Here is a 24,662-nt window from a genome sequence, read left to right on the forward strand (position 1 = left end):
TGTGCATTGTAAGCTCATTCTGTACAAAGATACCTATCTATCTTGGAACGAAAAATAAAAATCTCGTCTCTCGTGATACCCTCGCTTACCACATTGGAAAAATTGTTCCCACGATTTATCGGTTCACGGTCGCTCAGTTCTTTCAAACCGTAGCGTGACGTACTCGCTCGCGCGTATTCCGGGTACGTGCGGGTCAACGTGCACTGGGCAACTCTTTGGATTCGTAAGTCGGCCCAAGCACACCTCTGTCTTGATGACTACTCGACGACTGCTCGTCGTTTGCCTCGAATCACGGGAGTTGTCATCGCACTGGTGATACCTGCGATTCTCAATACTGTCCGATTGGTACTTCGGTACTCGGGCAGAGACCTGCATTTCACGTCCTCCGTAATCCTGTTCAAGTGACGAACCCGCGGGGGTGGACCCCACTGTGCAGTTGGGGCCTTGCCTTTGTAATCCTGTTCAGCGGTCCCTCCCCGGGCCTTCATTTGTTCAGTTGGAGTGTGTTAAATCGCAGGCCTATTTGCTGGATCGCGAGTATCATCGGTTGGTGCCATCGACCGTGATAAGATCCAGACGACGTGACAGGAATCGGGCGAAGGTCAATGCTTGGGCTTTCCGCTGAACCTTAGGGTTATCCGGTGCACGGGGGTACGTCATGTAGGTTTGTTAGTTCTTTCGAGAGATCGTGATTTCGTTCGTTCCGGGCGCCGCGGTATTTTTTTCACCGTCTGATTGTTGGGGCTCCTTTTCCGTAGTAGCCCCATATTGTTTCTTTCGTTCCAAGTTAGACAAATGTGTCTTTGATACCGAATGCGGCCAGTAGGGTTGCGAATTATTGTACTGATCGATGTAATCGTTGTGTGGGAGATAGATGGTGTGTTATGTATGTTGTTTTACGTTTGTTAAGATTCGTGTAACTGCTGCGTAGGAGATAGGTGTTTCGCGGTTATGTTACGAAATAACTATCTCTTTACGCAGGCCCATGAAGTAGAGTCAGAACTCGACATTCTTGCCAGTAGGTTGAATGTCGAGACCGATGCATAATGTTGAATCACTCATGGGCGGGTCTCATGCGTAGTCACCTCCTCGTGGTGAGACCTGGTAATTGGCATCCTTTTCCAAAAATTAATCAGTTGACTAATCTTTGGAAAACGATACCAAGCCAAGAACTACGCAACAGTCCAGTTTGGTTCACCAAATGTCCGATTATAGAAATTTAATTTATTGAGCATGATTTATTCAATTTTAATGGATATTTTAACATTAGAACATAATTGAAGTATAATACGGCAAAATATATAAAGATATTTGTCCTTTAAGTATTGATTAATATAATCTTACATACATATTTAAAATATTTAAAGGAATATTTTTTAAAGTCTCTCATTAACATACTTGAATACTTCCAGCGAGGGTAGCAAGGGTTTTGTTTTATTATAACATCCAAGGATACAATACAATTAATGGAGCACATTTACAAAGCATATAATGCATATACTAATATCCTATTCGTACGAATTACAATTATTTTTTAATCAATACAGTAACATATATCATTTATTGCAAATAAAAGATTAAGGTAATCCTAATTAAACGATTGTACTACACGGTTTTCGTTATTATTGTATGAACTTGAATGATATTTATGATTTTTCATGACTGCTCAATCAAAAATATTTGTTCCATTGATTTTACCATATCATATCTGTTTCTGGTTTCGTTCGAGCTAATGGATTTAAACATAAACTTTTGAGAACTTGTACAGCGTCCTCTCCATTATCCCTCGCGTACAAAGTTTGTCTTTTGCTGCCAGCTTCGTACGAATTCCTACGAAAACTACCAGTCAAAGTATTTTCTTTATCTTTTCTTCCATCCGATCTTCGCCTTCGTTTCGTAGTACTTTTAGACGAAAATGTAGTACCACTTTTCTTCGTTTTAAACGATGGTCTACGTTTCCTCCTTCTCCGAACTTCTCCCGTGTCTGCTCTCAAAGAAACTAACGATTTTATCGATGGATAATCGATCTTTTTATCGGATTCTCTCAAATCTGACGGTCGATTCTTTCTAGACATGCTCTGATTCGTTGGTGTTTTTCTTTTAGGATGAGTTCGATGGCGGAAATTCATCGAAGAACGTGATTCTTTGAAAATCGGTCTCAATGTCCCTAAAACTCTACCTTTGACTCTCAAAGGTTCTAGTAGCTCGTGATCGTGCCAGGATGCAACTACAGGCAAACCACATGCATTATGCATGCCTACCAATGGCACGCCAATGGCTCGATGCTTTTTTATTTCAGGAAATACTTGATACGTGTCGAAAGTCTCCTTGTTACGACTACCGCGCTTAGCATTCTCCTCGTATGCCGATATCTTTTGACCAACGTGTCCACGTTCTAAATTAATGGTGCCCCATTTGCTTCTAACTCGGGATTTCTCATTCCTCAAATGCTTGGAACCATCGGTTTCCACGGTTTCCTTGTTAGATTGTCCTTTCACCTTTGTATCTTTCGATCTTCGACGAGTAGTATTAAACTTTTGAGACGAAGATTTGTAAAAATACTCACCAAAATCGCTGAAATCTTGATCGTCTTTTTGCACGGAAACGTTATGTTCGCTTTTGGTTATCCTTCTGTCTAACGTCTTTAACTTCGAATTAATCTTACGGTGCCCACTTTGAATTTCGCGCTGGTAATCGCAAGAGTGACAGGATCTCCTGGCAGGATTCAAGGTTTCCCGGCGTTTCGAAGTTGTGACTGATCGTCGACTTTGAGATTCGTTTTCGTTTTGTGGAGAAGACAGAGTTCTGTATTTTGTTACGTCGAAATTTTTATCAGGCTCGGACATCGAAGATTCAAATTGAAGTTGAGGCGCCTCTGATCGTCTAAGTGTCCCAATATTATGCGCTATCGAGGCCTGATAATTTTTTATTGGAATACTCCTGACAGTCCCGCTACTATTATGTGATTGTGATTTCCCCGCGTCCCTTTTATCGTGCCGGTCTTTTTCGAGATCGTTCATCTCTTTCGAGCAAGTTTTATGGAAATAATCTGGCACAACATCTATCGCGCGTTCCTCATACAGTTGATCGCTTCGTAACACGCCATCTTCAAATTTGGGCGGGTTTTTCCATTCTTCGATTATACTTTTGCTAAATCTTCTCACGTCGTTAAGTCTAGACAAACTTGACGCAATTTTTATATTCTTAATGTCACCTGATGATTTACCCTCACTGCCCTCTAGCCACCTTCATGATTTAGTGCCAAACGTCGTTCCGGTTGCATGCATTCGATTCTCGATTCCCAGTCCTGTAAACGATTAACAATAAGTTCTATTTCGCAAACAAAGACGAAGATTAAAGACGAAGATTAAAGACGAAAGAATCTCTTACCAAAGTCGTGGTCACTTTCGCTAAACGGACTAAGCGTTTGCGTGGATGTAAACGTCGATGCTTGAGATTTGGTTCTCCTACCGCCCTTTGAACAGACGAATAATGTGCTTAGAAGTGCACCTACTTCCACGAAAATCACCGCGAGTCCGATCGTGAGCAGTATTATTGCCTGGTCTTGGGTCCATTTCTCCAACATCTCTAAACAACCCTACAAAAATAATACATGCTTGCTTATAAATATGTTTTTGTTCCTTTTGAAAATGTAAAATATGAAAAGAACAATTTTGGCAATACAGGAGTTAATAACTTGTCACGCAAATTTAACACAAAATAATTGAGTAGGTCAAAAAAGAATAAAAAAAATATTAAAGTAGAAAGAATATTGGAAATTCTCTAAAACCATTTCCTCTGTTCTAAACTATCTTGAAGTATTTTGTAATTATTATACAGGGTGGTTGGTAACTGGTGATACAAGCGGAAAGGGGGTGATTCTACGCGAAAAAAGAAGTCGAAAATATAGAATAAAAATTAAAAAATTTTTAAATTTTTAAAATTAAAAAAATAACATCAATCGAGACAACGATTTACAGTGAGATCTGTTATAACGAGACGTGATAAAGTGCACGCGTACCGAGTGAAAATTCAAAGTCGATTTTCTCGAAAACAGAGCCTCAAACGAAACATTTTTATTCTATATTTTCGACTTCTTTTTTCGCGTAGAATCACCCCCTTTCCGCTTGTACCACCAATCACCAATCACCCTGTATATGTGACATATTTCTTTACATTTCGAAGTCCATAATGAGTTCATTTGTAAATTAAGATGTATAGTCTTTTATAAATATGGTCTGTATATGGATATAATGCCATTTATATAACAGTAGTGTCAACGCGCGATGACATTTCAATCTGTATTCAGTTTCTGCGCAGTCCCGCGATATTTAACACTCAACGAGGAAGAGAGATAAGGAAACTTTCTCGCACAATGCGTCAACTTTACTTTTTCCATCGAGTTTTACCGACGGATACGTCTGTACCCAGATACGATACAGATTACACGATACATCAATGCCGCTTTTACGCAACCCGTATCCGACTGAATTTCCCTTAGACTGTGATATTTGCATGCGGGTCATTATTAAACGTGTGCGTGTACGACACAAAGAACATCGACGGTTGTTTTCATTTCGCCTCGATTTTCCATTCATCGAAGCGACAAAGTTATCGTGAAAATTTACAGGGAAAGTGAAAGTGGCATATTATAGCCAGAAAGATTAAAAATTTCATTTTTTTAGTAGAGAGGAAAATAAATATTTGGCACGCCGTGATTGGATATAAAACAAATATTTTTTTACAACATACATTTTAAAAACACACCTACCATAAACACCTATCATAAACATTTTTACTTAACTAAACACTCAACTCTTATATCCTTCCAACCATCGACTCACAACTTCCAACAATTACAATTCTGCATTATCATATCAATGAACCTATCGCTTATCCCAATGTTTGTCGAGTTTACTCCCGATTCCATTCGCATAATCAACAACATCCTGATTAACGATACGTACCGTCGTATGGCGGGCGTATTGATGTTCGGCAGGGTTCAAAGCCTGGCAGAGAGTAAGATTGGCAGGTTCAGGGTTGAGGAAAGAATCGGTCTGGTTTACGTTATTCAGGGTGCAACAGCTGAGAGGCACCACTAATTCTCGTCGACCGACTTCCTGTAGTCGCCACCACGAGGTACCGTAATTGCTACTTCCGTTTATGCCGCAGCAAGCAAACTGAAAAGATCCGCGCAGTTTCACATCGGAAGGTGTGTACTGTGTGACTGCCTTTTGCCAGTCGATTAATCAAACAATGACCAGTTTCGAAGAATCAAAGTAAACGCTCATGAGATTGGATCGATCGTCGATCATGTGCATCGGGACTATCTTTGTTAACTCGTTACAAATCGCTTTACCTCAGGGGTATAGTTGTTCGCGAAAATATTCGATCACATGCAAAAACCTTTTGCAAATGTATTACATGTCTCATACGAAATATTTTGAAATTTCACTAACGCTGTAACAAGACTCGTTTATCATGTTTGTACGAACCTCTCATAAGTCAAATTGATCAACTACGTTTTCAAAAAATAGTATTTGTAATTGAGTTAATTAATATTTAGATGATAGTTTATATCAGGTAACTAAGCAAATTCGCGCTGTTTCTATGTCTCTACTGAATAAAATGACATAAATTTCTTTGATTATCTAATATTAATGAGACCATGTTTAACGGTTACTATATGCTTACGATGGCAATTCAAGCTAATTTATTACTAAATATATGTTTGCAATAAAAATCTTGCAACATGTACATCCGACTCTGTACATCTTCGGATCAAAATTTCAGAACATTTTATGTAAGACGCACGATATATGCATAAAAATGAATCACTGTATATGGGAACGTACCGCTGTTTGCGCGAGATCAAGAGCTGCTGTGAATTGCTCTCGACCAGGAACAGCGTAACTACGTTGCAAAGCTCGTATCAATCGTGCTGGTCGAACATCAATGCCCAGAATGTGAGGCCAGAATACCACTAGAACGCACACAGTGCATTCGCCAAGTAATAGCAGGATTATCGTGATGAGATACTGAAAAAATACAGAGTAAAATGTAATGAGTGAAGTAATTAAGAGGCAGTAGCAAGAAGCAAACAGTACGAATGAAAGGTAAAAATGTAAAGTAAAAAGTAACGAGTGATATAATTAAGAGATAGTACTTGAATGGTTTACCGGTTATTGAATATTTAATGTTGGAATCGTTTAGTTGTATTTTCGCGGTGTATGAAACAATGTAATTCTTATTATTCCGTGCTACCACGTGATACAAATGTATGTGTATTCATATATTAAGTACATGAAGTTAATTGACTGGTGATAATAATGTATTATACATATTTATATGATCAACTGTTATAATTATTTATAATTGTTAAATGATCGAGTTAACTTCTGTAATATGTTATATGAGAAAGTAATTTAGTATGGTTGTTACGTTGTACTTTTTGGGAGTACTACGCTTATTTATTTCAATTTCCAAGCAATGCTCTCTTAATCGCTTTAAACGGTACAGTTGCTAGATAAATTACTCTAATGCATTTCACCTACTTTAATCCTTTAAGGAGAAAAGGAAACGTTTGTCAGAAAAATGCCACTGATAATGTCTATATGTCCACTAACTGATTCTGTTCGTTGGAATTAAAGCTGTATGAAAGCAAGTTCAAATTCAAATGTGTCAATCTCGTAATCACATAAAAACGAAACCATTCTATTCTATAATTTCAAATTAAATAACTATAATTTTTAATTGAATCAAATTAAATAATTTTTCAAATCATACACGTATCCCATCATACCCCATCGTCATATTATGAATTTGCAAATCATATGTAACAAGAAAATACTGTTAAAAATGAGAATGCATGTGTATCTCTCATCAACACCATTTACAAGTGAAACAGGAGAAGCACGTCTCGTTCGTTGACTCAGACGGTCACACCTTCTACCTGCATCTTGTTACCAGACTGTTACTAATAAAAAGTTGGATCTCCGTGTATTTGCAGCTAATTGACCTTCCATAACTTTCACGTCGTCACTTATTTGAATTTTACATCCTGACACAAACGTTCAATAGCCTACAAACATATTGTATTTTCACATGTTATCACGCGTTCGCTCGTCTAATAAGCCACACACTGAAAAATAATTGCTGTTTTTACGTGATACGCGAACGCGCCCTCCTTCCGTGAGCACGCGTGCCTGGATTTATGTAGATCCGTTTCCGGGCAACGACGCGTGACCATAGTCCGGCAAAGCGGGAAATCTGGTTTCGGTTTGGTCTGTCGAGCGAGCTCCCCGACGAAGAAGCGCGTGAAGACCTTGACTTTTGCACGATTAAAATGCACGACTACTTTAGAAGCGTGTTCAGACTGTAACGCGGCATAATACAAAATAACTATAGAAATAACCATAGATCGCTCGTAAATTCGGAATTTTATTGTGGATATCGATTTTGAGGATGTGAAACCGGATATGAAAGTTAATACAGGATGTCAGAGAAGTATCATTGTAATATGTTTCTGCGTAGATATATCGCTGATATTTGAATGGGAAATAATGCTTCTGCATATAATGCTTAATGCTTCTTAGACTTTGTATGGCATGTGAATTTTTAATTTTTTAAATCGATTTTCTATTTAGTATTCTAATTTTAACATTCAGGTGTATTAGATTTTTTAAAGTACATTGAGAAATAATATAAAAATCGTAATCGATCCTTTAAGTACTTCACTAATGTGAATGACACTTGGAAAACATCTGGTCTACTGTTGCGTATACAAGGGAAATTTATGGATTCTTACTGAAACTGTAACGCATCGATTATAGAGACAAGTTGCCCAGCATCCTAGCAAACCCGTGAGCGTGATCAGAAATCCAAGTCCAACGACTGCAAATGCCATGTAATAAAAAAGTGGTTGATCAGGATGTATATCTCCTGGTCCCAATAAACGTGACAGTAGAATACGTTCATCATCGGCTAATAACAATGCTCCTAATGACATCAACGCGAAACCTGATATCTGAAAACGAAGGCAGCATCCTTAAATTGCAATAATCGTCATCTTTAAAATAAAGCTTTAATAATTTTTAATTTGAAAAAAATATTCGTTTACTCTTGCAATAAAAAAAAAAAAATAGGAAAAACTGAATACTTTATTCATCTTATAATAGTAATCCAAAAAATGAACTCATTTATTTTTCCACAACTCACCAGGAAAATGACATTTGTGCAACACACGAAAATTCGCGACACACCAAAGTTTTTCCTTTCCATTTTAATTCATTAAATCCTTTTCTATCTGAACGCGTATGCGACAGCAACGAAAGAATGACAACTCGTCACGTCAATCCCCCACGATGACACTTCATTAATTGTCGCGATAAATAAGAACATTAACGCGCAGGATAAAATTCATTTTAGTTCCTTTTTTTACGATCCTATCACCGACGATATTTTCTTTTTTTCCCTTATCAGTTTCGAAGCGCACTTGCTCGCATTAACTTGAAGACTGAAATGCCGCCGCGTGATAGATAGTTCCACAGTGCCGTACAAATACTGGCATCTGTAGGTGCGCTTGCGTTACGCGTGTCCTCATGCGCGACCGACCGGATGGAACCGGAAGGAAATAGAAAGGCACGAAACAAAAAAAGACACGCAGGAGGGGGTGAAATGTCCATATGCATGTACTTATGTGATCGTTACAGATATAACTGGTGTACGGGCCAACTTCACACAGGGGGAGTTACAGCTAATCGGTGTAATCGTTACGGATGAGTAACACTCGACTAGTTTATTTCCGTTCACATTCGTGAAAATTTTATTCTTATGTTCGATTCGTGAAAAATGACATTCGAAAATGCAAGCTGGTGATAATTAACTACGATAATGAACATATAACTATGATGTTATAATTTCATGAATAATTGGAGCATAATTCAATTGACTTTCTAAATATTTTTGTTGAAATCGAGTGAGACTCTAGTTATGCAAAAATGATTTTTATTAACAATTATAATATTAATATTTTTAATATTTATAATAAAATTTACTTTTGATATGATACCGTAGAGTAGGTAGGCGTGTCATGCGTATTATTGTGTGTTCACGAAGCCTATCTCCTCCCGTCTACATTAATTCACACGGCGTACTATGTACTTCTGACTCAAATATTACGTATTACACTCGTCTGTAGTTACTTATCAGCGAAAAGCTTTTACAAGCAAAAGCCGAGAGGTCAGGAGAATAATTCTTTATACAAAGGCGGAATTGTTTTAAACGTACAACGTTATATTTTCTTAAAAATCTAAGCTCTTATGTGGTGAACTAGAACATCCGAACTGAGATATCGTTTCATCTTGTTCTCGTTGAGTAGTATCTCCTAATTCAGGTGGTAGGTGTAAAACCTAAAATAAAACGGCGAAGATACATACACATAGCCAAACTCTAATTTTGTTATATCTATAAAGTCAGTTTACCTCGATGACAAATTTCTTTCGACGTAATTTGAATACAAGATCTCGTGATTGTGGATTATGAGGTGCTATAGTATTTAAAGCCAGCATCTTCTGTAGATGCAATAAGCCATGATAATCCTTAAATAATGGGTTTGTTTCGTTTTGTGAGCCTGCAAATGATTCCAATTTAATTGCAACATCCGACAAGTGTTCAATCCGTTGTGCAGTAGCATCCTAAAAATTAATAACAATGAAAAAATGAATATATATTTACATAAAAGGTTTAATAAATAAAGTACATAAATATGAAACGCACCGAATTTTCAAAGCATTCTGTAGGCACTGTTATCACTGCAACTGCATAAGAATATCTTAAAAGAGCTCTAAAGTAATACAAAAATTTGAACAAATCTTGATGTGAATCATTTACGGAATCACTGCACCATAATCTAGATCCTAAGGAATGAATTGCAATTCTTAGAACTTGTCTTTTTGTAGGTGTCTCTGAAATTGAGTGTCCTCCCTTCTTCAGAGTCTCTTGAATACATTTTAATAAGTTTGAATATGTCATATTGTTAAAGGCATTGTCTTTTTTAGGACAATTATCATCGTACCACTGTGTTATATCTGCTTTTTCGATTACTTCTTTTTCCATTCTTTTTGTAAGGTCATAGAAATGACCAAAAGCTTGTCCTCCAGTTGGGGAGGTATCAATTATTTTCATATTTTGATACCTCCAAGCAATCTTCATTTGCTCATCAGAATTGGGTGATTGATCATTTGATGTGGTGTCTGTTACAACAGCTGGTATTTCTGACACAAACTGTGATGTTTCAACATCTTTAGATCCAATTAATAGTGGTTGAGCTGTAACTACGCCTTCAGCCATAAAATATTTTAACATGACTTTTGCATATGTGCCATATCGATCTTCCTCTAAAAATTAAAGTCATTTTGTTCATTTTATTCATATGTAAATTTTCGTAAGATAAGCATATTTATTACATACCAATAAGAAACAAAGAACCAACAGGTAATCCTCCACCTAAAAGAATAGATTGAAATGCATTAATATGATAGAGAATCATAATAAAAATTGTATTGTTGCAAATAAATTCAAACCTATTATATGATCTAAGGAAGGAATTCCAGTCGAAACGAGTAGTTGTGAATTCTTTATTGAGGGTTTCGTTCCCGGTATAAAGGGAATTCTGCTACCTTTTCCTGCAGTTAGATCCATTTTTCAAAACTATTTCTGAACTAAAAAATGACGATACAGTTTATTTAGTATCTGTATCTTACTAACAATATTAATTCTTTTCATAAAAAACACTTACTTCACGCATAACAGTAAATATTTCATACACAAAATAACAATACGAAGCCAAAGCTATTTAAGATAAAACTTTAGTAAAAAAAAAGTGACTGTTTACGACGAATTTTGATTTACGTGTCGTAACAACTTCGTCTACATTTGGAGGTTATGTTTATACGCATCATATAATATATTCCATATATTATTAAAATATAATATACAACATGTGTTGAACAATGGAATTATCGAAACATATGCGACTAAATTATAAAAAATCAAAAATTTACAAAAATGAGTTGTTTATCAAACGAGGTAGAAATTTTTATTACGGTAAATAGACAAAAGATGGCAATACATACAGCTGGTTTACAGTCGGTAGCTGACGCCTTTCATAGTTTGTGATTCTCCAGCTAGAATGCAGTCATATCAATAATTTTAATTAATAAACTATAATTTTGATTACAAAATCGATTATATTCATTACACATAATTCTTTCCATAAAAGGCTAATTGTTTCTGTTGTTTAAATTATATATCTATCCTTTAATGTATACATAACTTCATTAAAAGTCTTTGAAACCTTTATGTAATCTAATTAATTATGTGTGCGATTTTAAGTTCTAATATGCATTATTTATCTCCCATATAATGTCTACAACAATAAAATCAATTTATTTGATTTGTTAATAATCAAGCATGCTATGCGTACTGACACAAATAGCTAAAAAATTGATAGAAATTATCAAAAATACATTTAAAAATACTAATAAAACATAAAGGTAAAAATATCACAAACATTCCTCAAACACTTTTGTATTATACAAAATAATTTTCAGATGTTATCCATCACTTTTCGAAGACTTAAAACGACAAACTATGGAAACGCGTCCCTATATTAGAGTTAGAGGGGAGCAGTCCATAGCGGGGTAATGGAATACGTAAGTGTAGGAGAAAGGGAGAAGGACATAGTCTAGAAAGAAGACAGAGAAGGAGCAAAGGGAACGCGTGAGTAACCCGTCTCGTGCATGTAGATTGTAGATTCAAAGCTGTGGCGCTGTGGCACGGGCAGTTGTGCACAGGCACGGTGCGGAGGTATCCGACCAAGAGTGAAAAACCCCTCTCTGTTACTATCCCATCTTTCTCTCTTTCTAGCATATCTCACTCGGCCGCCTTCCTTCTACTTCTCCTACTTCTCCTACCATTTCCCCTTCCATTGGCGTGTTTTCTTTTTCCAGCACACTCGTGCCGATCTATCGATCTCTCGCTCGCTCTCCCAGTCTTTTCCTTTCTTTCTACAGAGGCCGCAGCACGCTGCCCTCGCTCAACTACCTGTTGTGACGTCCAACGTGCACTCGACGACGCTCCGGGACAATCGAAAGATTCAGCGCACGCGGCATACGCTGCTGTTTTCCGTGTAATACCGTATATACTGTTCCTCATGGTCGGTAGAGACAGTAGAACGCTCGCACACCGTCCTCCGCGCGCAAGAAAGTCTTTCGTTGGTAAAGCGTGTGCCTGATCCGCGAACCAGAGCTGATATTACCCCGTGAAAAGCTTGTCCCATACTCCCACTACGATCTTGCTTCCCGTCTCTCGCGTGGACGTGCGACGCTATGAGAAAGAGAGAGTGAAAGAGACAAAGAACGAAAAGAGAGAGAAAACGGTTAGAGAGAGCTTCTTATTGAAAGATTGTACTTAAACTTTAGCAACTAAAGAGGGCATTGGAGACATATTTCTGCATGTATGCAAGGACCAATACATGTCGACTTTTCTGCTGCTTCACACGTTGTGTTGTATCGATTATCATTTCAGTAAATCGTAGAGCAGTTCCATTTTCTGTGAGTTTGGATATGTTTTTGTGTAGATTATGAAACGAGGTAATTTGTATCTTATCTGTACCTTTTTATTTGAGAAGGTTATGCAAATTGATTATTAACTTGTAAATGATAAAAAAGCTTAGAATATATTTGTTTATTATTAATTAGATGTTTTCGTTAACATTCTATTTCAATTTTCTAGACAGGATTCAGTAACTAGAATACTTCATATTCCTTCGTGCATACATTTTAGACCGGATAATATAAATAATCATATATGTATATAACAGTATATTAATTGTAAATATATATCACGGGACATCATACTCTAATTTCAGTAAATTTGTAGTATTTTCTTGTTAAATATATTTATCATCGAAGAAAACATTATATAAAAACATAAAAACACAATCTCGTAACCGATAAACGCTCATAGTTGGTATTGAACAGAATCTGAGAAAGTATGAATTTCATACGTGGCGCCAACTACGCTTAGTTGTAAAGATCACTATCAGATGGCGTGGCAATTTGGGCGCCTCTTGTATACACGGACTTCCCAGGCCCTGAACTTAGTCGCGCGCGGTGAACGTTCCGTCCTACTGTCGAATCTTCGCGCGCGTCTCGTCAACAGTGACAGTTCGAAAACTTCTTTCACATGGAATGTAAAACGTGACGAACTTTGTTTATAGTGTGTTGCTTTATCATTCAGCTTCGCGATTAATCGTTTGATGAAAAAGCAAATTGTCGAAGGACCGTGAGTGCGTATCGAACGACAATATCAACGAGAATTTATACATTGAGTGATATCGTGTGTCTTATGTGTATCGGCCGTGCGTGCTATACGCTATATACTATCGAACGTATCGAATTGAGTGAAACTGTGAAACGATCGGACAATCGACGCGAAGCTTGGTACATCGTTGAAAAGTATAACCGGCGTTGTTGTTTATACAAGACAGGACGAAGTTAAGCGCGCGGTGCAGCGGTGTCGAGGCGCGAACGACGCGACGACATATTCCAAATGCGTCTTGACCGGAAGTTGAGGATCGTCACATTGGCAGGGTGGCAGAGGATGCCCGGCTGGAGGGCAACGGCGGGAGACGAGGTCGCAGCAGTAGCAGTAGCGTGCGTCAGGCGCTTCGGTAGCAGAGGTTCTCACTGAGCTGGCTTACCCTGCAGTGGATTTAGGGGGCTGTATGGAGGCCGGGGGGCTCCTGCCCCGCCAGCCCCCGCAAGGCCCCCCCGGCACTGCGCCTGGCCCAATCTCGGTCTGCGTGGGCCAGGCTAATACCAATACTAATAACGCCAATAACGTAAACAATCTTCAGAACACCGTTCTAGCCCAATCAGCCGGGATTCACGATTTGAACGCGGCCGGTCAGTTGAATATAACAAGTCAACAGCTGCAGTTGCAGCAACAAATGGGTCAAGCACCTGGCATGGGTGAAGTACTCACCCCCAAGAGACAGGCGGTTGTGGATCGCCTCAGACGTAGGATCGAAAGTTATCGGCGTAGACAGACCGATTGTATACCGAGATTCGATCAAAGCTTCAACGGTTTGTGCGAACAGAATATTCAGGACACACTGGTGCTGAAACAACGTTTCCTCGAGAGTAAGGCGAAACGACAAGTAAAGAAAACGGACAAGAAGCAAAGCGAGCCGGTCGGTCTCTCCAGCGTTCACGTGGTGAGTCATTTACTCTACTTGTTGGCTTTCGTCTGTCTCCCGTTCGAGTTCCTCGTCGCGCGCGTTTACAGAGTTCTAGCGTAGGTGCTCGCGCTGGTGCGAGCGTGCGCGCGCGCGCTTTCATAAGTACATGCCGGTCGTCAACCTTCCTCTTCTTCCAAACTTCTTATCGCATGTTCTTCTCTTTCGCGCGCGTGACCTTGTTATTTTGTGCACTCGCTTCCGTCTACCGACGGGCAAGATTAATGACGCTTCGCGTACACGATGATGGGGACGACGGATTGTATCGTCGGTGCTATTGTGTTTACTCATCCGGAACGATTTGAGTTCCACTCCAAACATCGCGATAATCGGCTGTTAACGATCATCGTAAATTATCGATGATATACGTTACAAATTTTCTCGTCGAAAATGAAGCAGGCTCGGACATTTACGATCGAGGAGCGTTCCTCTTTCTTCATAGTTACGATGTGTATCGTGCAAATATGTAGGCGCGCGCGCGTGCACGATCCAGAAACGCAATCGTCGAGGGTCACGCGATTGAGAACATCTAAACTGTGTAGTATGTATATAGCGAGTAAGCGGCACTCGGCAACTTGCCGGGTCAAGATTCTACTACACAGGTTTGGAATCGAAGCGCGGGCGTAATGAAATACCATGCTCTTTACACCTATCCTACCAAGTTTCATTTACAAAGTACTCGATGAACTGTTACCGTGCACTGATAATATTTGCAATGTTTTGCTCACCGAATTTTCGAAATATTCCCTGGCAATTTGACAAATATTTCTGAAAGGTTAGAGTCTCTTAAGGTCGCGTAATTTTTTATTGGCGATTATAATCTAGGATATTGTTTTATCTACAAGTCTTTTATTTTTTTACATTATAATATCCGTTAATATACAAGTAGAAGTTGATTTTCGAATACACTCGTGTTAGAAAACATTCAAACTGTTGATTGCTGCTGCTGTTCTATATTAGGTTTCGAACACACGAGTCATTCAATTAAAAGCATAATTTAGCAATTACGTGTAGCACATACAATCATATGCAAATGCCGCTCGTACATAAAATTCAATTCATTCTTGTGAATAATCTAAAATCTATCCTCTGTTTCATTCAGTATACATAACTGTATATTTTTCCAATATAATTTTCCAATTTATAACAGGTAAATCCTGGTACAAATTATAACAATTCATGTAGCTTGAAATTTCTTTTTCTATGTGTAATTCTTAATAAAGCTACTAACTTAAAAAAACAAGAAGAAGTTCGAAAAATATCGAAACTGTCCACTCGCAGTATCACCGACTCATGAACTTAGACTGTTTCTTGCTTTTTTAATATTATTTTTAACACTTAATCATTTCAAAAGTATAAGTCAATAAGTCCGGGAAATATCTGATAAAAGATAAATCTTGCAAACATCTTGCAAAGTTCAATACAACGCTTGCGAGTCAACAAGCGTTAAAGTCCGATATTTTTTAAAGCTCGAATATTTAACAAGTTAGAAAAATATCGGTTTATTTTCCGAATCGTTTATCGCGAGAAATATGTTTCGAAAATGGCGTAGTTATTTCATGAATATCTAACAAAAAAGAAAATAAATCTTACAAGCTTTGCTTTATGAAGTGCAACTAAAATGTTGCTATCCCGTATCGATAAAACCTGACCTTACTTTAACTGCTTTTTCCAACGTTGCGTGGGTTAACAACGAATACATATTTTTTTTCAAAGCAATCTTTAAACAGTAGAATAACTTTTTTATTATGAACCGTTAAATTGTGTTCTATTTCCGTATGATTGACGTAACAGATATCAGTTCCTTGCAGTTACTTGCTTCAGTTATTTAATTTACGAAAGGTTATACTAAACTATTTTTAAATTAAGAAATTTAGTTAATATGAAAAGCTTATATCCTCGTTTATTAACACATACGTAAATCCTCATTTCTTATAATCACATCACATTCTCAGAGGTTTAATTAGATATACCATAATACAATTCCTAAATATACAGATATATACTGTACGAATGAAGGCAATATTTTAAATTGCTAGTTCGTCATATTTTCCACGGAAAAATATTTCTCTACCAGGCGCCCTTTATTTTCTCGATAATATCGGTCGTTTGTGCCGTCTAAAAAGCGATTCGAAACAGGTGGATGTGCACAAAGTATCGTTAAATCGTGGGCTCTCTACCTACGTCGCTTACCTGTAGGCGTTCGATTCGAGACGTCCCATATTAACCTTGGATTTACGTCAATGCAGGGGCGTTCTACGCCGGTACGTATAACGTCATTGTCACGAACTTATACGCGATGCGTTTATTCCGACCTTCACAGAGCTTGCTGTCAACCTTTCCTACAACGAGGTGCAAATGTTCTTCCTACATTTTTCGTTTTCTTTGTCCTTTTTTTAATTCGCAATGTTTACACCCACTTTCTTCCTTTATCACCTTCGATATTATTCTGTAAGAAGTAGGAGATGAAGTATGCGCTTATATCGTATCTTTTTAATTATAAAATTATGCTGTAGTTCTAGGTTTTATATATGTGTTGCTAATATTTGATTTCAATGGAAACGAGACTATAGTATAGAGAATTATAATTTTGCGAGGGGAACATGTTTGGCTCGTTAACTCATGTTGCTCAATTTTCCAAGAATTAATTGGAAAAAATGAAGAATGAAAAGTTTTAGTTGGTTTAGTAATTATCAAACACGGTATTTGATTTATTGCTTAAGTAAAAAAGATATTGATTTATTTGTAAAACTTCAATTTTAACTTCAACAAAGTTTTAAGTAAATTAATAATTGAATAGCCACACATATATAGTATCAATTTATTAGGATATTTCATTTGGTTATATAAATCGGAAGATTAAATTTAAGTTTTGAGTTGTCTGTGCTTTGTAAAGGTATGCCAAGGTATGATGAGTATTTGAACACTGACAATTCATTATCATTATCTGATGGTTGATCGCATATTAATGCTAGTGGTAACATCTCGTTAGTTGGATAGATAGGATGTTGGTTATAAATCTTCGCTGATTTGGTTATCTTGCCCATGAGATTTGTGCGTTCTAGTTTCGAGTAAATACATTTTGAATTTCAATCAGTCTCGAGTACAACTCTTACAACTTAGATATAAATACTATAATCTTTCTGTGTTATATTTAACATCTGTGATAAGTTAAATACAAATTCATAGAATTCTCTTTCGAGATCTCCTTGATACTTCATTCCCCCATTTTATTCCAATACAAAAATTTAATTGCAATCAATCAAATATCCATCGAGTATAGATTCAATTATTTGATACAGACTTGGAAACATTTATTTCATTAGTTCCTTTATTTTCTTAACTGGTTCGACAAAATAATTTGTTTAATGTATCAATCGATATTCAATACAAATTCACAAAAATTTTATGTCAGAGAGTACTTCGTTCTACTGATTCTCTTATAATTTATTTATTAAACACGTGAAACTAATGCTAGTTAACGAAGCATAATTTTTTTGAAGTTTTGTGTCAATGAATATTTCGTTTCTTACTTCCTTCATATTCTTTATTTATCGATTTTATTGAAAAAATTAAGTTCATTTATTTGGCGTTAGATATATTTATTTAATCGAATAACCAATATAAATCTATAGGATTGTATTTCAATAATAAACTCCATTAATTGATTTTACTGCAACATAAAAATCACGAATGTATTCAGTATCAATCCGTAAAGTAATTTTTCATTTCTTCGAATTCGTCTCAGGTTACCAAGCTAATAAAAGTAATAATCGAGTAATCGTATACTCGAGTCTATTTGATAAAATATACTCTATCGATTCTCAAGTATTAGTATTGCTCGAGTGTTTATACGATCTGTCTAATAAAATCAGTTCAAGATTTTCTAATTCGTATTATTATCTAAAAGATTTCTACACGCAATCCAGCTATCGGCGTAAGAAATTGATTAACTTGAAATAAGAGAATATTCTTTAAACTGAACGGTCGAAATACAAAACGTTTGATCGCATCTAAATTAAAGCGAAACCAAAAATACATCGGCACGCTATTTACAGAGACGATAAGCGACGATAAGTGTATCAACCGTTTATACAAATGCGCATTGACGCAATGTTATTTCTTATCCACGTGAAAGAACTGATCTTTGTTCATCAAATTTCTTCGTCGTTTTACAACTAGTTTCTGACAATCGTTTTCAGTCAAGGTTATTCGCGTTAGGATAAAAGAAAGCGTTTAATCCTTAATTGATAAAGTTAGTTTATAAACCCATAATAGTTGAGATTAAGTTGCTTTTAATTTTACAATATTTCATTTTAATTTTCTGGTTGAAAACTATTTCTTTGCCACTAAAACTATATACCAAAATAGTTAGAATAATCAATTTGTAATTTTCCATAGAAATTTTATAAATTCACAGCGATGCATTTCTTAAATATTTCAAGCATTCTCTGTAATACGTATAAGTAAAAACTTTGTTTTCCTTGCATTCCTTTCGTATAGCGTTCATTTTGATTCATTTATTTCAAGTCCTATAGTTGTCAATGATTTTATCGTTAATTATACCTATCCGTAAACATCCGCAATCTAGCGATCACCAATAATGAATCAACGATTCCAACGTAGGGTTAGAACGAGAAAAATTTGCACAGCGTGCAAAAATACGGATGCAAATCCATGTTTCCAGAATAGATCGGACGGTTATCGCTTGTGTATGCACTATGCACGTATTACGTGACAAGCGTCCTCACGCCCGAACCGATTGTATCGAGGGAAAAGCTGACGGTTAAAATAGTCGTCGCACGAAACTTTTATTAGCTTCGTGTTTAATTGGTCGATTAGCTGGATGATAGACTAAATTAAAAGAGAGAGGGGTATGCAGAAAGGTAAGTGAGAAACTGTATATCGACTTGTGAAAGTTCAAAACATTCAGTGTGTGTGTGTACGCGTTGTTCGTTAATTAAACGAACCTCGTCCCGTAAAACGTGAAAGCAAACTATTATTTATAGCAGGATAAATAAAAGAGGTTTACCAACTCGGCGACGTGTGCGACTTTTTAAATCTGGATAAAATATTATATGGGAAAATTTACAGTTAAGTGAAACACTTAAGATTACACATTTGAGATTCAAATAAATATATTTTGTCTATCGTTTCTAAAACACATAATAGGAAAGTTTGAAATAAGATATTTATATGAAAAGAAATCCCCTAATAGAATAAAATGGGAAATAGAGGCAAATTAAGTATCTTTATTAATAACAAGTGCTTATATTACAAATTGCTTTTTTTCAATGTACAACAAATTCGATTCTAGGATATTCAAAACTAAAAGGAAATTAAGATGTGTGAAGATTGTAAAGACAGCAACCCAGCACGCTACCTGTTATATTATTAATTGAGCTTTTGTCTCTTCTTTTCACTTCGCTTCCGGGTTTACTGGGACAGAAATGCATGAAATTCGCGTAGAATTTGTAGGTTACTAAAACATCTAAATTATACGTTGAAATTGAAATTCTTATTCCACCAGATCTGCTATTATTGTTTGCACAGGTTGCATCAATGCGATGTTTTCACATTTTTGAGTACTCTAACGATATACGTCCGCCATCGGATGTTGATAATTCGTCACGACGCGCGACGTAGATTACGATGGGTCTCTTTTCACTGTTATCAGGTCGCACAATTTTCAACTGAAATTAATCATTCCTTTTATCTGCGTTACATTATTGCGCAGATCCGTGTCTGGCTCTTCACGCAACTTTTGATTTTATTAATACACATATGCTACTTTCACCGAGTTCTTGTCTACCTTATCTTCTATCGAACTGTTAATAACGTTTAATATGCGACTTCTTTCTCTCGCGATTTTCGATATACAGAGGTAGCATGATATTCATAATTTTTTTATTCTTGGAATGGAGCCTGGTTTGACCTTGATGGAGATGGTTAGGATAAAAGTCTACTCACACGTGCTACTGTGAATTAATTCTAAAACAATAATAATAATTTTCTAGATACATCCTTTTTGTAATTCAATTTTTTTATCAATTAGAAAATTATTATTATCGAGTATCAGACTGATTCTTGGTCATCGTTGATGATTCTCGAATTCTTTACATAATTCTATTATGTAACGATAATGAGGGAAGTAGAAAGTTTAAGAACAGTTTCGTGTACTGCGGCGTGGCAAACATATTATCTCTTTATAGTGGCGATAGAAAATATGAAGTGAATAGAATGGAAAGTAGTAGTTTGAAGATATAGCCTGGGTAATTGTTATCACGATTTACCTAATGGAGGCAAGTACAAAACACACTTCGATAGTTTGTATTACTACTACTATATTTCATTAATCAATATGCATTTATATATACAGGGTGGTTGGCAACTGGTTGTACAAGCGGAAAGGGGGTGATTCTACGCGAAAAAAGAAGTCGAAAATATAGAATAAAAATTTTTCGTTTAAGGCTTTGTTTTCGAGAAAATCGACTTTGAATTTTCGCTCGGTACGCGTGCACTTTATCACATCTTGTTATAACGGATCTCACTGTAGATCGTTGTTTCGATGGAAAAATTAAAAAAAAAATTTTTATTCTATATTTTCGACTTCTTTTTTCGCGTAGAATCATGCCCTTTTCGCTTGTACCACCAGTTACCAACCACCCTGTATATTTACCACAAACCTATAGGTCCTTTTTCAATCTGCTTAACTTGTTGTTAACTCCTTATTGAGACTCCTTAATTTATTTGTTCTTGTTTTACTTAATTCTAAATCCATTAAGCATCCCTTGATTTAGAATTGGCATTGTATAAATTGACCCACACGGCTTTGCAGTCGCGTACGTATCTTGCCAGATTATATAGCGACGCGGTTGTTTCGCTCATTCATAATAATGGCGTCGCGGCTGTATTACACTGGCTAACAATGAAGTAGCATGAGCGGCCCATACTCGCAGACCGCAACGCGGGGAAAGCTGTGGGAATCGCGATTTCCGTTGGAAGTTGACTGCGGTGAACCAGATTCTTCGCGAGTCTTCGTCGTCCTTTTCAGCGTTCCCTTTCCTTCGTTCTTCTTTTACCCACGATGCCACGTGTTTCCGATTTGCTTGACGAATTTGGACGTTGCAATACACTTGCGTGAAAGTGACGAATTACGAGTCCAATTGAAGTAACGCGTCTCATTCAGAGAAGAGAAGTTACATTAAGACAAACGTTACGTTTGGCTAGGTTAACGCATTTAAATTGAGATGTAATAGGGAATTGATTATTGGTAATGAAGTTAACGCATTGTAAGTTGCTACATTCCAATTACCGAATTATGTTTAATGATTTTATAACATTATATTCAGTATGAACAATAAGAGTAATATAAGGAAGGTTTAAGAAGATTTTTATAAATGCGGTTATTAGTTGGGATAATGAGCACGAGGGAAAAAAGTTCTCTGAAATAATTATACGCGATTGTACTTGTTTTTATTGGAAATTAAATGATTTATTTGTTTGGTGGATTATTAATTAACGTTGACGTTTCGTATAATTATCTGGTAATAAAATATCGATTTACGTTACCGCTCATAAATATCTAGATTCTTGTCGATGTAGAGTAGTGTGTAGAAATGTTAATAAGAGTTACGAAATCCTCAACTCTGGCAAATTTTAAATTATGTTTAAAATTTAATCGGGTGAATACGTTAAGAAGTTTATTTTTCGCTTCTGTCAAATATTCACTGTCTTTCAAATATCGTTCAACGTGCCTTCAAAATAGTCTTCTTTACCAGGAACTTATTTTTCTACCAAACATAACAAATCATCAACAACTAATATCCAACGAAATACTTAGAAGCAAAAGAAACGAAAGAAAAACTATGGAATTAATTTGTTTCACTCCATATAACCTCGCCAGCAACGGTAGTCTTTCCCGTGTTTACACCGTGCCGTTGGAATCACTTTACCATTATTCGTTCGCGTTCATCTTTATTCAAGCTCATCTAACGACAGAAATGACACGTGCCAGAGAGTGCATCCTGAGAAATAGGTTTGGTGGGATCGATGACATCGGTGCTCAACTGCGTTCATGTTTATATGTAAGTAGTTAGCCGGTATTACGCGTCCTCGGCGAGTCGGTAATGCGAAAAGGATTCGAGGTTATTTGTTCGAGTTCGTTGTTATCCGACTCTACCTCGCCAGTGACTCACGTGCTGAACGGCCGAGACTGACGGGATCAGACACAGTGGTACTCGATTCACGCACATTTTGCGCACGCGGTCGTCGGATTCGAGCACCTTTTTGTGAAATTACGATTTCCTTCATCCGTCTAACGATGTTCTGTTTTTGTGGATTCTTGTTTCCCTTTCTTAACTCTTTTCTTGTAGGACCGGATAAAGAGTCCTGTTACTTTAATATTTTCCAGAATTTTGCCTATAATACTTCATTGCAAATGACAATGTGTACAATACGATGAAGAATTTTGGTAATAGTGTAGTATGATAAAATTTGGGAATTTGGTAATAATAATAACTCAATTGAGCGCGATTAAAATATTTTAGTAGAAGAAACTTTTTATGATTGCTCATCTATTGCTTTATCTTCAAAATTGTTTTTAATAAGTTGGAATGCTGAAATAAATTTCGTTTTCCAGTGACTATTTCAAACAGCGATCGGAACGACTTTCGCTGTAAATTGTTATCGTCTTGTCTTTATACGCGTACAATGTCGAAGTATATTTACTATCAATCCTTCTGTCCCTATTATGTACATAGTTCTTGGTATGAGCGAATGGATATAATAAGAATGATAATAATAATATAGTATAGCGAAGTATAATTTTAATACAAATATGATTTAACGGATGATTTGTAAAATTATATAATAAAAGAGCGTAATAAGTGACATCAAATTTATTGACTAAATGAAATGGAACGGAGAAGAAAAGGAGTAACAGGAACTTAGTAGAAAATTCTTACAAATGGATAAATGAAACTGTGTTTGACTTATGCGATGAAAAGTTTTTAGAAAGATGGTAAATTTATTAATATCTTTTAAAGATTTTACTTTTTAAACAATCTTTAAATTTTGTTTATCTAAAAGGCAAACACACAAATACATACATTCCTCTAAGGAGGAATAACAAAAAAGTATACGAAAAATAATGTGACACAATCGGTTAAAAGAAAGATAGAAGTTAATGATTCTTTGCCACCGCGGTTTCAAGCCTCTCCTTTCTTCGTAAGCGATCGAGAACTCAACATTCGTTACGGTGTTGTCATTACACTGGCTCGACAACTCTTATTGCAATCTATTAGTCAAACGCCCACTGACAATTTAGGAGTATCGTGTCAGCCGTCTGCATCGTTCCTCCAATTCCTTTCCCTTCATTGCAAACATAATCAAACCATGAACATCGATCCTTGAGCATCGTCGTTCTTCTCTGAATCTCTGGATAGATGGATTTTCTAGCCTCTTGTATAATGATTTACTAATAACACTAGTGAGTTTACAAGTAGAAAATCAGAGTTCGATCAAGCTTGTAAGATCGTCGTAAGATCTTGTAGAAGACTTTGACTTGTATGGTTCATATTGTTGGATGTTATCAGACGTACATTATATTGCCTTGGAGAAGTATATCGGAATATAAAAGAGTCAGTTTTGTTAAAATAAATTGTATTTTCGTCAACGTTATACTAGAATATTTATAATCAGCCAGTAGCAACTTTTATGACAAAACGTATTACTTCAGAGAAGTATCCGAATAAATAGGAAGACATTAAATTATGTTTATAGACTATTTCAAACCATGGATCACGTTAATATCTTCTTGGTAACATTGTTGTAAGTAACTTTGTAAAATTACTCTTCTAGATATACGAGGCATTAATTTTGCAGTAAAATTGGAGGAAAGATTATTTTGTTAAAAATACCCTTATCATGTGTTTATGATAATAAGAACACGGGATGACCGCATGTCAGATAGACAACAACCACATAACATTTTTTTATTTCCTTCCAATTTCTAGAGAAGAAACGAGTTCTAAGAAAGAGTCGATCATCCTAATGCTTCTCACGTGGACTCTCCCCAATTTTTCAACCCAAAAATATTCCCAAACTATCACATTTTAGCCTAACTGCTTCCTCTGTCTTGTTAATTCTCGTTTAACCTGTGCGCGCGAATCAAAGCGCGATCTTGAGAGATCGTAAATTATCTGGAAAGCCTCATTGATGGGCTGGTTCAATTGTACCAATGAGAGACGATCGACTCGGTTCCCTGGAGAGAAAGAATGACTTGAAAATGAGTCTCGTGCTCTCCGTGCGTCGGTGTGACGGGTAACAATGAAGAAGAAACGGTAGAAGCGAAAGGATG

At 36.4% G+C, this 24,662-nt stretch overlaps 4 protein-coding genes across 6 annotated transcripts in view; 1 reads left to right on the forward strand and 3 right to left on the reverse strand.

Annotated features, from left to right (window-relative positions):
- Positions 1–1,300: 1,300 nt before the first annotated feature.
- Positions 1,301–3,232, reverse strand: LOC117163225 (uncharacterized). Its single transcript, XM_033345303.2, has one exon. The coding sequence runs from the start codon at positions 3,018–3,020 to the stop codon at positions 1,695–1,697; it is 1,326 nt and encodes a 441-aa protein (XP_033201194.2). The 5' UTR covers positions 3,021–3,232; the 3' UTR covers positions 1,301–1,694.
- LOC143302396 (CD151 antigen) lies at positions 3,190–8,612 on the reverse strand. The gene is made up of 6 exons (XM_076627323.1): positions 8,218–8,612; positions 7,808–8,026; positions 5,856–6,038; positions 4,968–5,180; positions 3,391–3,598; positions 3,190–3,307 (listed from the first exon to the last, which is right to left on the reverse strand). The coding sequence occupies exons 1-6, from the start codon at positions 8,278–8,280 to the stop codon at positions 3,249–3,251; spliced, it is 945 nt and encodes a 314-aa protein (XP_076483438.1). The 5' UTR covers positions 8,281–8,612; the 3' UTR covers positions 3,190–3,248.
- Positions 8,613–9,273: 661 nt separating this feature from the next.
- Elp4 (Elongator complex protein 4) lies at positions 9,274–11,001 on the reverse strand. The gene is made up of 6 exons (XM_033345302.2): positions 10,799–11,001; positions 10,584–10,721; positions 10,471–10,506; positions 9,778–10,397; positions 9,483–9,695; positions 9,274–9,410 (listed from the first exon to the last, which is right to left on the reverse strand). The coding sequence occupies exons 2-6, from the start codon at positions 10,699–10,701 to the stop codon at positions 9,303–9,305; spliced, it is 1,095 nt and encodes a 364-aa protein (XP_033201193.1). The 5' UTR covers positions 10,702–10,721; positions 10,799–11,001; the 3' UTR covers positions 9,274–9,302.
- A 2,047-nt stretch (positions 11,002–13,048) lies between these two features.
- mam (neurogenic protein mastermind) overlaps positions 13,049–24,662 on the forward strand; it is a 249,779-nt gene continuing 238,165 nt past the window's right edge. For 2 of the 3 annotated variants that reach the window (XM_033345477.2, XM_033345479.2), the window contains exon 1: positions 13,051–14,281. In XM_033345477.2, the coding sequence (XP_033201368.1) occupies positions 13,790–14,281 (492 nt within the window). In that variant the 5' untranslated portion in view covers positions 13,051–13,789. Of the gene's footprint in view, positions 14,282–24,662 lie in introns of all 3 variants that reach the window. The other variant, XM_033345475.2, reaches the window with a different exon arrangement.

This window comes from Bombus vancouverensis, chromosome 2 (genome assembly GCF_051014615.1).
Source record: "Bombus vancouverensis nearcticus chromosome 2, iyBomVanc1_principal, whole genome shotgun sequence".
Classification (NCBI taxonomy): Eukaryota; Metazoa; Arthropoda; class Insecta; order Hymenoptera; family Apidae; genus Bombus; species Bombus vancouverensis.

What these genes read in the sequence shown, in the direction of transcription:
- LOC143302396 (XM_076627323.1), bottom strand. Translation starts at nt 8,280, where the DNA reads ATGGAAAGGAAAAACTTTGGTGTGTCGCGAATTTTCGTGTGTTGCACA. An exon ending in ATCGATGCGTTACAGTTTCA is followed by an intron (nt 6,039 to 7,807) that starts GTAAGAATCCAT and finishes GTATTTTTTCAG; the next exon opens with TATCTCATCACGATAATCCT. An exon ending in TTGATCTCGCGCAAACAGCG is followed by an intron (nt 5,181 to 5,855) that starts GTACGTTCCCAT and finishes GGATCTTTTCAG; the next exon opens with TTTGCTTGCTGCGGCATAAA.
- Elp4 (XM_033345302.2), bottom strand. Translation starts at nt 10,701, where the DNA reads ATGGATCTAACTGCAGGAAAAGGTAGCAGAATTCCCTTTATACCGGGA. An exon ending in TGGTTCTTTGTTTCTTATTG is followed by an intron (nt 10,398 to 10,470) that starts GTATGTAATAAA and finishes TTTAATTTTTAG; the next exon opens with AGGAAGATCGATATGGCACA. An exon ending in GAAAGAAATTTGTCATCGAG is followed by an intron (nt 9,411 to 9,482) that starts GTAAACTGACTT and finishes GTTTTATTTTAG; the next exon opens with GTTTTACACCTACCACCTGA.
- LOC117163225 (XM_033345303.2), bottom strand. Translation starts at nt 3,020, where the DNA reads ATGAACGATCTCGAAAAAGACCGGCACGATAAAAGGGACGCGGGGAAA.